This window comes from Naumovozyma castellii, chromosome 4 (genome assembly GCF_000237345.1).
Source record: "Naumovozyma castellii chromosome 4, complete genome".
Lineage (NCBI taxonomy): Eukaryota > Fungi > Ascomycota > Saccharomycetes > Saccharomycetales > Saccharomycetaceae > Naumovozyma > Naumovozyma castellii.
The window spans coordinates 573,178-586,286 of NC_016494.1; the positions used below are offsets into that span (position 1 = coordinate 573,178).

A 13,109-nucleotide genomic window follows, 5' to 3' on the forward strand; every position below is an offset into this window, starting at 1 on the left:
GTGTTTAATAATGGAAGACCAAACACTAGATAAATATAGTTTATCTCATAACCATTCTGTATTTATATCAAATTTCAGATGCTCGCATAATTACTTGCCAAGCCAAGTGGAGTGAATTAGCAAAGCAAGGGATCAAAGTAAACATTGGGTTAGCTAGCTTAGTGGCAACATTAGGATATTGATAAATATAAAGTTGCAAGCAGTCGCAAGTGTGTTCCTCATTACTGAACATATTTTTTGTTTGTTTACAAAATAATTAACCAGCACTCCTAGCTTTTTTCAGCAAGCGCTGACGCGAAAACAAAACAAAACAAAAGTGTCAAACGATTGATGTCACTTGCCCGCATTGACACAGATAGAAATAATTAGCTCAGCTTGAAAGTACAGCACAGTCAATATGGTGTCAGTATTGACAATATTTATATAATGCATTTATTATGATTAGATATAAGTCTAGTTACTTTCAAAGTTTGAAATATTTAGTTTCCCAGACTTTGATCCACTTAGAGTTCGCAGGATCTTTCTTATTTATTTCTCTGATAATCTTAACTATCTGAGTCAAATCCTTGTTCAATGTTTCAATATCTTCATCAAAGTCATTTGGTTGGAAACTTGCATCTGACATGAAGACACCAGATATGAAGTCATCAATATGTAATCCTAATTGTGAATGCAATTCTTGAAACTCGTCAAGAAGTACTGCATTTGATTCTGTAGCTTCGTAAGTAGTCTTTGAAACTGATTTCTTAAAGGAAACCAATAATAATTTAATCAATTTCAAATTTGTTTCCCATTCCTTCAAAAATACTTCCATACGTTCCAATGCCTTAGTATCTTCTTCATTATCCGAAGGGTTAGCATCCTCTTCTTCTTCTTCCTCATCTCCGAAAAAGTTGTCCTCTAGTTGCGGATCATCGAGCCATTCTTTAATATCGGTTAACGTATCATCGACCATACTAGCCGAATCAGATATATAATCACGTAACAGTCCAAAGTTCCCCTTCTTTGTCAAGTCATTTAAGGAATCACAAACTGACCATAATAACCCTATAGCCATCAGTCTATTTTCATCTGATTTTGTTTCTTCCAATTTTTTTGATATCTCATCAATCAACATTGATAGAGATGAAATTAAAGCTAACAGTTGAGCATCTAGTTTTTTCAAGAACAATTTCGTAAATGAATGAGTTGGGTCCTTATGAAATAACGGTACGAGACTTAATAGGTAGAAGATTGATTTGATCAACTCTTGTAATTCCGTGTAGATGGCTCTATAATTTTTAGCATTGAAGTTCTCTGGTTGTGTCACGATACCTAATTTTGTACTTTGTGATTTTATTAATTGAGATAATTTAGAAAGTTCTAATAAGGCGGTGGAGTCCTTTAGTTTTGTTGAAGTTGAGATATTATGAATGGCATCGATTTTATTTTGATATGGCTCAATGAATTGAGATTTGATGGATTCCAATAGTTCACCAATCTGTTCTTTCGTTATTGTCTCAGACATGGCAATGATAAATTGAAAGTGCTCGGTGGTCTAATAGTAAGTATATCTGGCTACAGTTCAGTTACTTGTACGATTTTTATGTCGATGAGAAGAACCAAGTTCAAAATTTTATTTCAAAAATCACGATCAACACATTAGAAAATTAGAGGTGAACGGTCAAGTGCCCTTTCTGAAGGCATGAACGTTGAGTAAGTTGGTCTGCTGATCAACCATTCTTCAGCAGATACTACTTGGCATATATATTAACTAAACTTGAAAACGTATGTTTAAATTATGATGTTATCGGTTATTTATGTATTAAAGGAGATAAAATAAAGAGACATTTAATATGAATGATATACTATTTGTTTTGGTTTATTTTATTTCGATTAAGCAGAGTTTGGAGATGGGTTCATCTTTCTCTTACCGTTAGTCAAAGTAACGTTAACGAATCTTCTGGTGTACAATAATCTCTTGTAAGCACGACCCTTTGGTTTCTTTGGCTTTTCAGTCTTTTCGACCTTTGGAGTTTGGGACTTAACCTTACCAGCACGAGCTAGGGAACCGTGAACTTTAGCCTATATTAAATTGATAAATTGCAAACAATTTATTCATTATGTTAGTAAAACGATTCTTGTTATTTAAAATGGGATCAGGCAGAATGGGACTCAAAGTTCAACCAACCAATATTTCCTTGACTACAGAGTCAACTTTTATCTTATGTCAGTGTTAATTTGTATATATGGGAGCTCATTTTCCTTTTCTCCGCCTTTGTTTTTCAATAATGGGGGTTTCATTCAGTTCTTAGCCATTATCTCTCTGACTGTTGCACTTCTCACCATTAAATATATGCTGTGGTATTCCCTTCTTGTCAGTTTTGGTGTTATTTCCTCCCATGCGTAGTCAAATTCTTTAATAGTAGCTGTTATAGTCCATCTTGTCCTTTCCGTTACAGGTCCTGCCTTATTTCCCCTCCGTGAGTATTTCTATACGTACCATTTCTGATGATTTGCTTAGTTTACGTTGTATGAGTGTATTTAAGATGTATATAGGCGATGCTATTAGATATGGTGTGTTCTTAACTACATGCTAGTTGGTTCAGTACAGTATCGTTACTTACCGCACGCACAGAAAGAGCGAAACAAACCCAAAAAATGAGAATTCGAGATTTTTTGGCAAATCATTTTCAAAATTGCTTGGGTTTTTAAATTGCGGTGTTCGGATGTAAAAACAGTCACAGATTGCTCGGCGGCTAAAGACCACGTGATCGGGCCATATAGTAGATGATTTGACCACGTTCTCTCTGTTTATCCAGGTCTTCCATGTCCTCCAGACTACCACGGTCTAGTGAGCAATGCAGCACACACGACTCATCGTTGGAGATGGCTAGAACAACCTCCTCGAACGCAGAGTATAACCGACCACACACTTTCCAATCTTTGCAACAGATGATAACCTCGTGTGTATGCGAACTTTCCTGCTCTGCCCTTTCAACCATTTCGGATACATCCTGTAAGGGATTATTCGTCACGTCTGCTGGGACATCTTCGTCATTTGTCTCCTCACGACTGCGTTTCCCTCGAATGGATCGTGGATCTACCATTTCACTATCTTCAATTTGTAACATATCTACTTCATAAATGGCGTCCCGATTAGCAGTCCCAGATCGACTGCTATCAGCACGCGACAACGAAAATGATCCTGGAACATCCACATCCACACTGTGAGTGTTGTTTGTGCTGACCACAGCATTAGAACTTCTCTGAGAATCATTCATTCCAGCAGGTCCATCTTGTGATGACAACATTTGTTCATCCTGTTGCTGTTGTATCACCGGATTCAAAGGTCCATTCCATGATATTTGCAAATTCCAAAGCAATTCATCAACTATTATATTCAAACGTACATTCTCCTCCACATCTCCAAGGCTATCTCTTGCCCTTTCTCGTCTCCCACTTAGCTTCATATGTGTAACATTGCTATATCTATCAATTCTCTTCATAAAATTGTGGAACGACCCACCATTTTCTCCTGACATTGCTGGAAGCCTACACATCATCAGTTGCGAGTAATTGATTAACGGTTCTTGGATCTTTTGATCTTGACTCCCGTATAATAGTTTCACAGGAACTTTAAATGAATGCATAATAACTTTATTGCCACCGCCACCAATATTAGATCTGGAATCTGGTCCTCCTCCATGTGCATCATTACGTAGCTGTATGACCTCTTCAAAGAAAATAGCAAGAACACAGATCGGATTCGGTCTCATATTACTCTTCTTGTCATTGTTATTATTCACCTTTTCCGATGATTTACGCATTTCCAATTCCGATAGAGACCGCAACTTAATAGTCATATCCGAAGACGACCCCTGATTCATAACTCTATCGTATCTCTTAAACACACTTAATAGCGACTCACAATTATATTCCATAGTAATAGTACTCGCCTCTCTCTTAGAATCCACAGAATATATATTAAACACATCCCTCGGTATTGTACACCAAACTTGTCCACTATCACCATGTAACACAGTGTTATTGTTTCCAGCAGTAGTCGTCGAGGATCGCGGTGTGGAAATGATCACCAATTTATCAATAGTGAATCTTAAGATTGCCGTCCTACGTAGGGAAGCCACGGTGGATATCGTGGTCTTCAAGAGTTTGTAATCGTCGGGATTCTCATATCCATTGACTATCAACTTCAATTTCATTCTGGCTCATCCCTGCTTCCCTCTTTTGTCTATTGTTTAAATCATTTTTTTGCCATCTTCATACTTGACATTACTCGGTCCGAGAAAATGTAAGGTTAAGTTAGCCTAAAGCCATTCCTATCATAATAAGATCTGAAAATTTAAAGAACAAGAACAAATACCCAACCTAATCACATTGAGAGATGGTGAGATCATTTCCACGTCTTCTCTCCTCGCAATCCCTTAAAACCAGACTTTCACAAACACCCCAAGAAAAACTCCGAACGTTCTCCATCACAGCACATATAGACCATGGTAAATCCACTTTAAGCGATCGATTTCTCCAATTAACCAACGTAATCCCATCGTCCTCCACTGTATCGCAGGTACTGGATACACTTCAAGTGGAGAGAGAGCGTGGAATCACTATTAAGGCGCAAAGTTGTACCATGTTCCATAATGGATACGCTTTACAATTGATTGATACGCCCGGTCATGTAGATTTTAAGGGTGAGGTAATGAGTTCGATGAGAGCTTGCCAGGGGGTTGTATTGCTAGTGGATGCAGTTAAGAAAGTGCAGGCGCAAACTGTGGCGAATTTCCAAATGGCGAAGGAGATGGGACTTGTGGTGGTGCCCTGTGTTAATAAGATTGATTTAGTGGCCCCTGATGAGTTGCAGAAATGTAGAGAGGAAATGATTCAGAAATTTGCGTTTGCAGAGAATGAGATTGTCAATGTGAGTAGTAAGACAGGAGTTGGAGTTCTTGATGCTTTAATTCCTGCCATCATTGAGAGAATTCCACCACCTCAGGGGAAATTAAGTGATCCCCTAAGAGCATTACTCATTGATTCATGGTATGATTCGTATTTGGGTGTGGTGATGCTTGTTAATGTGGTGGATGGTTCAGTAAAGATTAATGATAAACTTGTTAGTGCGGCAACGGGTAAGAAGATTGAAATTAAAGATATTGGTGTCATGTATCCCAATAGAGTCAGTACTGGTTCATTAAAGACGGGACAAGTTGGGTATATTGTAGCCAATATGAAGAATTCTCATGATGCTTTAATTGGTGACACGTTCATGAAAGTAGGGATGGAATCCAAGACAGAGGCATTACCAGGGTTTATTAAACCACAGCCAATGGTCTTTGTAGGCGCATTTCCTGCAGATGGTATTGAATTTAAAGCCATGGATGATAATATTCAACGATTAGTTCTTAATGACAGATCAGTAACGTTGCAAAGAGAAAGTTCTAATGCATTGGGACAAGGTTGGAGACTTGGATTCTTGGGGTCTCTTCATGCATCTGTATTTAAAGAGAGGTTAGAACAAGAATATAATAATTCACAATTAATTATTACACAACCAACAGTTCCTTATAAGATTAAATATAAGGATGGCAAAGAGGAATTGATTACCAATCCAGATGATTTCCCTGATTACAATTCATCGAATAAGAATCATCGGTTGAATATTGAAAATTTCCAAGAACCATATGTGGAAGCCACCATGAAATTACCTCAAGAATATTTGGGGCAAGTAATTAAATTATGTGATAATAATCGAGGTGAGCAAGTGGCCATAAATTATGAAGATCCGTCAAAGGAGGGGAAAGATATTATTTTGGGTGATTTGAATCAGGTTACTGTTCTTTATAATTTACCGCTATCACATTTAGTGGATGATTTTTTTGGTAAATTAAAATCTGTTACTAAGGGGTATGCGAGTTTAGATTATACTGATATTGGGTATAGAAGTTCTGATATTGTAAAATTGGAATTATGTGTTAATGGTAAGAGTGTGGATGCATTATCACAAATCATGCATAGATCTCAAGTGGAACGTAAAGGTCGTGAATGGGTCAGTAGATTTAAACAATATATCAAGGCCCAATTGTATGAAGTTATCATTCAAGCTCGAATGAATAATAAAGTTATCGCAAGAGAGACTATTAAGGCACAGAGGAAAGATGTTCTTGCCAAGTTGCATGCGTCAGACGTTTCAAGAAGGAAAAAATTATTGGTGAAGCAGAAGGAAGGTAAACAAAGAATGAAGACTATTGGTAATATTCAAATAAATCCGGAGGCATATAGAGCTTTCTTACGTAAATAGGAAATAGAAAAAAGAAACTTGTAAGTAATTAAATTATATTTATTTAGAATTTGGAAATTTCCTCTAATGGTACTATCCCCTGGAACGATTGATCCTTAATCTTGGATAGCAAACATTTACTCACGGATTGAGTTGAAATTGAAGGCCTTGTTGGTAATTTACCCTTGAATAAGCCTTTATTTGTAGTATCCAAGAACGAAACGACTGTGTTCATGGATGTTCTTATATCCCAAGTGGAAAGTAAAGTTTCATCAAACATGAACCCCGGTCTCATAATTATTGGTCTGAGGTTGTGTGAATATTTACTCAATAACTCCTCTTCTGCCTTTCTCTTTGAAAGGATGTAACCCTCGGGTATAATGGGGAATGCTTTATCAGCTGATATATACGAGAATGATGGGTTTATTCCACTGTCTTCAGTTTCATTTTCATCTTTCTTCTTCTTGGAGAGACATTGTTGAAATGTATCAGCCAACAAGACGGCAGATTTCCTATTTATCAGATCATAAGATTGAGTCTTAGTTGTTGGATTGTTGTTTCCCCCTTTAGAATTTAAAATTGATTTATAGTTGGAGTTTTCCAACAGTATACCGACAGAATGCACCACGTCGTTCACATTCTTGTCTAACAGGAATTTCTCATAAGTGGAAGGGTTCAAGACATCAGCTTTTTCCCAATTGACTTTGCTTATCCATGTTTCGTCATCATGCTTCTTGGAAGTTGGTAAGGGTGGTCTCCCGGAACGAGACAAAGAGGTCACTTTATACCCAGAAAGCACAGCTTGTTCACAAATTCTTTTACCTAGAAGCCCATTACCACCAAAGATAACTAGACCCTTCATTGCTTTGATTTGTTGTTGGTGTTCGTCGTAAATGAAAGAGTGAGAGGGACGCTTTTACGACCGCGCAATATAATAATGAATATATATATATATATATATTGTTTGGTTGCATTCATTCTATAATTAATATTTAAGGGAGTGTGTAATGTACAGACATGTTATATATATCGAAAGTGGGAACATTAAATTTCTCCATTAAATTCTACCAAATTTCTATTACACTCCATCATCAAAGCTTTCAATTTTGTATCATTAGGGTGTAAACTCAAACCTCTTTCAGCGGCCACTTTAGCCAATTGGAATTTTTTCAATTTCAAGAGTGCATCCGTCTTTCTTATAAAGACATCATTGGATGCCATTCCTGTCCCCAATAAGAATTCCAAATCTTCCAATGCGTCCACGAACTTCCCCAATAGCAATTGCAAGTCAATTTTTTGACGTAACATGAATTGTAATTCTTGCAATTGGATCCCGAATGCCTCGTAGGATGTTCTCTTTCTCTTTGCCATTTGGATGGCCAATGTGATTGATTTCAAGGCATCAGGGAGTTTATTCTGTTTTATCTGCTTCAACCCGGTTTCGAAGAGGTTCTTGATCAATTTACTGGCTTCCTCCTTTGGTTGCGGTGTGAAGTTTGGGTTGGATTCTGCGATTAGGTCTGCTGTTAGTTTATTTATTTGTGCAATGTTGGTTTGCGGTGTTTCTGTTTCCGTCTCTGGGTCCAGCAGAGCGATCTGCTTGTTGTTTTGGTTGTAGCTTAGGATGGCGGAGGACATAGGTGGAGTGTTGAGTTTGTGTGGTTGTTGTTGTATTGTATAGTAGTAAAAGTATCAACTGGATTGATGAACAACGTATTTTAAAATTGAGAGTTGAGAAGCCCTAAAAGTAGGGTTAGGGCTGAACCAGGGCTTCTCGTATAACCGCATTTGGGATGCCCTAATTGGGAAATTCTGCCATTATGTTGTTAATTTCCCAAAAGGGGAAAGTGATGAGCGGTTTTCTGAAAAAACGGCAGCGTTTAAAATATTTTTGTATGGGTGCTCCCTCTGAAATATATAAACTCCGTAACGTGAGATCTACATCTTCTCTCTCATCTGCTCTTCCCATCAATCAATCAATCAATCAATCAATCAACTAATCAGCCATGGCCCCCCATTCAACCTTACTACTGGACTCCACGGCCAGTCCCACAGCAACACATCTCTGCAACGAGTACCATCCCTACGACACCGGTGCCTTCGACTCCATAATATCAACTCTGGTCAACACGTTCAAATTGAACATATTCAAAGATCCAAACAACGTCAACACATTGCACATCCACAGGGGCGATTTGGAGATTGACCCCATTGAGAACATCATTGCTGTGTGTCTAATTCTTTTCATCTTCTCCCTTATTTTCCTGATCGTGTTCGGTGTGTTCATTATTTGCATCATTAATATCTTCTCCAATGACCCAAACGCAAAGTCTCAAGATGACGATTTGGAAAAGCAATTGACCACCACCATAACGGGGGAACAGCTTCGAAAGAACGAACTAAAATAAGGATAAGAAATACATATATCTGGCATCATCAATTCAAGTCGCATTTGTTCCATACTAACAAACGAACAAACAAACACCATCACTAACGCTAATACTAATACTAATAATTAATAATAATAACTCCTTCGTTTACATAATACATAATACATAATACATATTATAATACCTATAATGAATACCACCAACATCTTTCATGTCTGTTTCTCACCGTAACTATACGTACCGCGATTGTTATTCGCTCTCGGTTCGTAACGATTTTCCTGAACGGGTGGTAAATGAATGGTATTTACCAACCAACCATAAACATACACACACATACGATCGAAAGCAGCATATTACCTCAAGTCGAGGGATACGCGGATGCTGACTAACCTTCATGACACCAGTGTCCAATCAAGATCTATTACCTACTAATGGTAATGGAATTTCCACCCCCTCGGACTTACGTAATCATTCAATTACATAAACTTCAATTACCATATCTTCTTCTCTTGACTGGTGGATGCATAGATTCAGCTGTCTTCCCCGAAACACTACTGTTACTCATTATACGTCTCTTAGATTCGTTGATCGTATGTTGCAACAACGAATTGGCTGTCTTCTCATGATATATCGACGTCTTGGGCACCGTACCACTCCAGGCACTTAGTATCTTTGGAGGTTCCAAGGGTTTCCTTGTAGCCCTGTTGGAATAGTATTCCGCCAGATCAAAAGTTTCATATCTCGTTCTCCCGCTTTTACTCCTCTCATGATCTTGCTGGTGTCCATACCTGCCACCACTTCGGTCATTGGCTCTCTGAGGTAACTTGTTTAATTTAACAGAATCACCAATGTCCAATCGATTCGAATCAATAAATATTTTCGAATATCCAGGTGAACCCTCATATACTTTAGACAAAATTGATGATGAAATGTCACTAGTCTGCAATTCCTTCTGGAAAATTTTCTTCAATTTCTCATTCTTCTTCTTTTCCTTATTGGAAACACACTTCACTTTCAGTTTCTTTTCCCCTCTTCCCTCAGAGGTATTCTTTGGGGCTTTTTTCTTATGAGATTTCACTTTCACTTTATTGTTAACATTCTTATTACGATAATAATCAGCTGTTATACGCAAATGGTTCTTCCCTATCAGATGAGACTTCCTCACACTCAACGTGTCGTGTGTAAGGTACGAGTGACAATATTCACAATAATAACGTGCCATGGCTAATATACTTCTCTTTTTCTTATCCACTGACAATTGATATCTTCTTATTATATGTTCAATTATATTTTTTTAACCATTTCCCAAAAATCTTCCCCGGGTAACAGCATCGTTTGCGGCTGGCACAATGATAAGATAAGAAACCTAGTTATTAAATTAACACAAACATTACAGACACTTTCAAAAGGCCATCGAACCATGCTGATAACTCTAATATCATCGCTTCTACTAGCAACAACCCGAATAACCTCACGTCCCATACAAACACCCTTTCAGGACGAAACAACTCTGCCCGTCCCACCACCGGACATAGACATAACACCCTTACCACGCTACCCCTCCCTCACACCTGATCAAACCTTATTGAAAATTGGATCTCATGCTGCTATCTCCTCAGACCTCGAGTTTTGCAATAATCTAACCATGAACCGCATCCTAAGAAAGTTCCCCAAATCCACGGCATTTGATGCCACAGTTACTCAGACTCTATGTATAGGTCTGATTAATTTCTTCAATAGTGGGGTCGGTGGAGGTGGATACTTGGTAACTTCCTCCTCCTCTTCCAATAAGGATGAAAAACCTCTCACTATTGATTTCAGAGAGATGGCACCGGGGAACACCACAAGTGATATGTTCTTGAAGGATCCCGTCTTGTTACCGAAAGTGGGGGCCCTCGCTGTCGCTATCCCGGGGGAGTTGATGGGTTTGTGGGAGTTGTTTCAAAGGAGAGGTTCAGGGGAGGTGACGTGGTCCGAGTTGTTAGAACCTATTATTGAAGTGGCTGAAGAAGGTTGGGTCGTCGGAGATGTATTGGCAAGTACGTTGGAGATGTATGAACCCTTGTTCTTGAGAATGGGGAAAGATGATTGGTCTTTCCTTCTAAATGATGCTAAGGATGGGGTTTTGCAAGAGGGGGATATTATGAGGAGACCGGAAATGGCAAAATTATTGAGGGAATTGAGTAATAATGGTTCTGTGGCACCATTTTACGATAAGGATCATTGGATTGTTAAATCTATGGTTAAGAAGATTCAAGATTATGGTGGTATTGTCACAGAGGATGATTTTAGCAATTATAAAGTCAAGGTTGATGAACCTTTATCGTTAATTATAAGGGAAGGCGATCCTTACTTCCCGGATGATGGATTGACCGTATTAACATCTAGTGGTTCAAGTTCAGGTGCTGCTTTATTATCTGCTCTAAGGATCCTAGATCATTTCCCCATCAGTGAAGGTGGAGATTATCAAGATGATACAACTTTCCAACTAATTGAATCAATGAAATGGATGGGTAGTGGTCGTAGTAGACTAGGTGATTATTTTTATAATGATTCGAATGCTGCTTTACCTGAAAATATACGGCACATAATGAATGATTCCTGGATTGAAAATGCTGTTAATCTAATGAGGGAAAATCAAGGCCATACTTTACCTAATTATACTTATTATGAACCAGAATACGAGATGAATGAACCCCATGGTACTGCTCATTTTAGTATTGTTGATAAATTTGGTAATGCTGTATCGTTAACTACTACAGTAAACTTATTGTTTGGATCTATGCTACATGATCCAAACACAGGTGTTATCTTTAATAATGAAATGGATGATTTTTCACAACCTCATCAATCAAATAATTTTGATTTGAATCCATCCAAATATAATTTCCTTGCACCGGGGAAGAGACCATTATCATCAGCAGCTCCCATTATTATCCTTGATAGCCTGGGTCGCCCAGATTTGATTGTAGGTGCATCCGGTGGATCTCGTATCACTACAGCAATATTACAAACAATTGTTAGAATTTATTGGTACAAGATGCCCATCTTGGAATCAATTGCTTATCCAAGAGTTCATCATCAATTATTACCTGATCATTTAGAAGTGGAAAATATTACCATGATTGGTAAAGAAACAATTAAATCCTTGGAAAATATGGGGTATACCATCATAGAACAATTCCCCAAGAGTGTGATAAATGCTATAAAAAATTATAGATTGGAATGGCATGCCGTTAGTGATTTCTGGAGAAAAAGAGGTGTATCATGTGTGGATTAAAAAAGCAACAAACGATTTTATATTATTAAAAAATAAAATAGATTAAAGTAACTAGACAAGGTTTATGTATATTCGAGAAAATAAGGGAAGGTTTTAGAAAATGTAGTTCAAAATTTTATTCTTTGTGTATTGTACGTACGAGATCATGACCTCCATCTTTAAGCAGTTCACTATAGCTCATAAAAGAGAACATTTTGTTTAATATTTTTCTCTCTTTTCCATCTCCAGGGATATATTGAGGGATGGCTTAAAATAAAAATTGAATAATTAGAAAAAAAATAAATGATTAATTTACAAGGCACAAGAAATATGAATTAGTTTATTAAAAAAACAACCAGTATACATTCATGTTGGAACTTAATTTGCAATTAAGTCATGTCGTATAACATGATGTGGTGTGTAAATTAAATCCTACAACTATATGAAGCGAGGAATTTTTCTTCCATATACATTTTACCTAACCCTCTATTTTTCACACATAAGAGCGTGAGGAGCAGTTTGCCTTTCCGAGGACACATCTGGAATAAATACCAACCTCAGTTCCAACTCCAGTAACAACAATTCCAGCCCAGATAGATAATCTAATTTGAAGTTCATGCTGGAAACTGCGAAGATCAGCTATTGATACGGTTCAATAAGTGAATGGTATCTATCATATATATATATAATTTCCATAAAATATGTCGCACTGTACGAAAGGACTCGTATCCACCTATTAACCCTTCAACAGTGCACTTGTCGCACACATCAACAAACAACAAACAAATGGAATAGCCGCCCATCCGTCTCGCGATTCCCAAAACCGCCCTGTCACCCCCCACGGCAGCTGCGCTGTCCGCATTAAGTAAGCGGGGCCTGAATTTCCCCTTGCGGCAAAACCCAGCCATCGCGGAGTGACTGCCTCGGAGAAGAACACCCGAACACACACCAACGCGCACAAAAAGTTCGCGTTGGTTTATTTACCATGGGTCTGTTTACGTTGTCTTTTTTGTTTTTTGTTTTTTTCTTTTCCTCTCGCGTTTCTATTGTGCTGCGTCAGATTCACCCGCCATGGACTTTTCCATCGCCTAATAATAGCATGCCTGCCATCAAAACATTCCTCGTACAACACTCGTGTCAACTGCCGAATATACATACACAACATTACGTATCGATCGATGAATTT

At 37.9% G+C, this 13,109-nt stretch overlaps 9 protein-coding genes across 9 annotated transcripts; 3 read left to right on the top strand and 6 right to left on the bottom strand.

Moving 5' to 3' along the window:
- Window positions 1-463: 463 nt before the first annotated feature.
- On the bottom strand, window positions 464-1,507 carry NCAS0D03020 (uncharacterized protein; the record flags this gene model as incomplete). Its single annotated transcript, XM_003676196.1, has 1 exon — window positions 464-1,507. The coding sequence occupies one exon, from the start codon at window positions 1,505-1,507 to the stop codon at window positions 464-466; it is 1,044 nt and encodes a 347-aa protein (XP_003676244.1).
- Window positions 1,508-1,875: 368 nt separating this feature from the next.
- On the bottom strand, window positions 1,876-2,485 carry RPS30A (40S ribosomal protein eS30; the record flags this gene model as incomplete). The annotated part of the gene is made up of 2 exons (XM_003676197.1): window positions 1,876-2,064; window positions 2,483-2,485. 2 exons carry the CDS (start codon window positions 2,483-2,485, stop codon window positions 1,876-1,878), a joined length of 192 nt encoding a protein of 63 aa, XP_003676245.1.
- Window positions 2,486-2,738: 253 nt separating this feature from the next.
- Window positions 2,739-4,202, bottom strand: MEC3 (Mec3p; the record flags this gene model as incomplete). The annotated part of the gene is made up of 1 exon (XM_003676198.1): window positions 2,739-4,202. The coding sequence occupies one exon, from the start codon at window positions 4,200-4,202 to the stop codon at window positions 2,739-2,741; it is 1,464 nt and encodes a 487-aa protein (XP_003676246.1).
- A 182-nt stretch (window positions 4,203-4,384) lies between these two features.
- Window positions 4,385-6,295, top strand: GUF1 (GTPase GUF1; the record flags this gene model as incomplete). The annotated part of the gene is made up of 1 exon (XM_003676199.1): window positions 4,385-6,295. One exon carries the CDS (start codon window positions 4,385-4,387, stop codon window positions 6,293-6,295), a length of 1,911 nt encoding a protein of 636 aa, XP_003676247.1.
- A 43-nt stretch (window positions 6,296-6,338) lies between these two features.
- Window positions 6,339-7,136, bottom strand: COQ11 (ubiquinone biosynthesis protein COQ11; the record flags this gene model as incomplete). The annotated part of the gene is made up of 1 exon (XM_003676200.1): window positions 6,339-7,136. One exon carries the CDS (start codon window positions 7,134-7,136, stop codon window positions 6,339-6,341), a length of 798 nt encoding a protein of 265 aa, XP_003676248.1.
- A 182-nt stretch (window positions 7,137-7,318) lies between these two features.
- Window positions 7,319-7,912, bottom strand: SEC72 (Sec63 complex subunit SEC72; the record flags this gene model as incomplete). Its single annotated transcript, XM_003676201.1, has 1 exon — window positions 7,319-7,912. One exon carries the CDS (start codon window positions 7,910-7,912, stop codon window positions 7,319-7,321), a length of 594 nt encoding a protein of 197 aa, XP_003676249.1.
- A 368-nt stretch (window positions 7,913-8,280) lies between these two features.
- Window positions 8,281-8,682, top strand: NCAS0D03080 (uncharacterized protein; the record flags this gene model as incomplete). The annotated part of the gene is made up of 1 exon (XM_003676202.1): window positions 8,281-8,682. One exon carries the CDS (start codon window positions 8,281-8,283, stop codon window positions 8,680-8,682), a length of 402 nt encoding a protein of 133 aa, XP_003676250.1.
- A 469-nt stretch (window positions 8,683-9,151) lies between these two features.
- On the bottom strand, window positions 9,152-9,886 carry YHC1 (Yhc1p; the record flags this gene model as incomplete). Its single annotated transcript, XM_003676203.1, has 1 exon — window positions 9,152-9,886. The coding sequence occupies one exon, from the start codon at window positions 9,884-9,886 to the stop codon at window positions 9,152-9,154; it is 735 nt and encodes a 244-aa protein (XP_003676251.1).
- Window positions 9,887-9,940: 54 nt separating this feature from the next.
- On the top strand, window positions 9,941-11,944 carry ECM38 (gamma-glutamyltransferase; the record flags this gene model as incomplete). The annotated part of the gene is made up of 1 exon (XM_003676204.1): window positions 9,941-11,944. The coding sequence occupies one exon, from the start codon at window positions 9,941-9,943 to the stop codon at window positions 11,942-11,944; it is 2,004 nt and encodes a 667-aa protein (XP_003676252.1).
- Between the last annotated feature and the right edge of the window lie 1,165 nt (window positions 11,945-13,109).